The following is a 1359-nucleotide window of genomic DNA, read 5'->3' on the forward strand; positions in this document are numbered from 1 at the left end:
ACGCCACAACACGAAATTTCACTCGAAAGCGCAATAGCACATTGTATTTCGTTTTACCTGACTGTCAAATGCCTAAAAAGAGCAGTCATAGATAGTGGAGCCAATGAAAAGGAGCAAAAACCAATGTTGACCAATGATATAGATCCAATTACCAGGATGTGGCCAATAGAATACCAGTATTCTTGTGAATTTTCGGCATTTGGGTGGGAGAGTTCGAATCGTGTTCGTGCAACTTTTGACATAATCCGGATTCAAAAACCTAGATTTGCATAATCCGGATTCTGGAGTGTCCGAACACGGCCTAATATGGCTGCCCGCCCAACCCAGTCAAGTACGAGCTAGCATTTCACCTGAAATACAGCTACTTAGGGGCTGGTCTGCGAACATTCCCGTCCACGCTTTTTGAAGTATCCACGCATATACGACTCCTGATTGGCTAAAACGTGAATTCTTCCGGATAACAGAACGTCAAAAGCAGGGACGCCTGAGTTGAAGCAGGGATGATTCATCCCTGCTTTTGAGTGACCGTTCCTGCTTTTGCACGTTTTCGATAGAAATTAAGATATATTTTTGATATATTTTCAGAATCCTCGAAAATAGTTCGGATAACATCCCTGCCTTAAAGCGTGGATGGTTTTTCACAGACCACGCTCTTACACTGCAGTGAAAAGGCGACAAGGGGGAACCTGCCGCCGCGTGAAGACACCTCGAATGTCATCGTTCGTGAATGAAGCCCCCCAAATGCGTCCCAGACGTTGCCTTCCAGGGAGGTTGCCAATGAAGTGACCTTATAGGGGGTTGGGGAGTACATAAGAAAATCCCTACGACGCCACAACAACACAACGATCAACCAGTTCTTGTCATAGTTCATACTGTATTGTGGTTTTCAGCCAATTCTGCTAGCGGATCTAGCTTCCAACTGGATTTGACAATCATTATACATCTGTGATGTTGCAGCCTTGAGGAGCAGCCTTGAGGAGCTCATCCAGTTCTATCATTTTCGACCTTAAAGCAGGCTAATACAGTACTAGAAGTAACTTCCTGATCACAGCGTCGTCCACAGTACAGTCTGTAAGATCCTATGTGATTGTTCGCCGTGCAACAGAAGTGTTTGAGATTTATCACATGCATGGAATAATTATCCATATTTGGGCAAAAGCGCAATCGAACGCAAGCTTAGAAGAGTACGCCTGAGACCACTCCTACTCGGGGAATCGGCGAGCCCGTAGCAGACTTGAGCCAGCACGTGCCGCCGTTGTAGTCGGTCCACGAGTACGCTAGGCAGCCACTCGTTCCCTTGCAATCCTCACAACAACTGTCACTGGATGCCCGCTGGGAACTGGCAATGTCATTTCCAAA

The 1359-nt window shown here is 46.4% G+C and overlaps 2 protein-coding genes across 2 annotated transcripts in view; both read right to left on the reverse strand.

Moving 5' to 3' along the window:
* The window catches only part of H257_16724 (hypothetical protein), a gene marked incomplete at both ends in the record, with an annotated part of 4952 nt that extends 4234 nt beyond the window's left edge, over window positions 1-718 (reverse strand). Inside the window, one exon of the mRNA XM_009845255.1 lies at window positions 658-718. Coding sequence (XP_009843557.1) covers window positions 658-718 — 61 coding nt within the window. The remainder of the gene's footprint in view (window positions 1-657) is intronic.
* A 458-nt stretch (window positions 719-1176) lies between these two features.
* Window positions 1177-1352, reverse strand: H257_16725 (hypothetical protein; the record flags this gene model as incomplete). The annotated part of the gene is made up of 2 exons (XM_009845256.1): window positions 1177-1296; window positions 1341-1352. The coding sequence occupies 2 exons, from the start codon at window positions 1350-1352 to the stop codon at window positions 1177-1179; spliced, it is 132 nt and encodes a 43-aa protein (XP_009843558.1).
* Between the last annotated feature and the right edge of the window lie 7 nt (window positions 1353-1359).

The sequence above is a fragment of the Aphanomyces astaci genome (assembly GCF_000520075.1).
Source record: "Aphanomyces astaci strain APO3 unplaced genomic scaffold supercont1.91, whole genome shotgun sequence".
Classification (NCBI taxonomy): Eukaryota; Oomycota; class Saprolegniomycetes; order Saprolegniales; family Verrucalvaceae; genus Aphanomyces; species Aphanomyces astaci.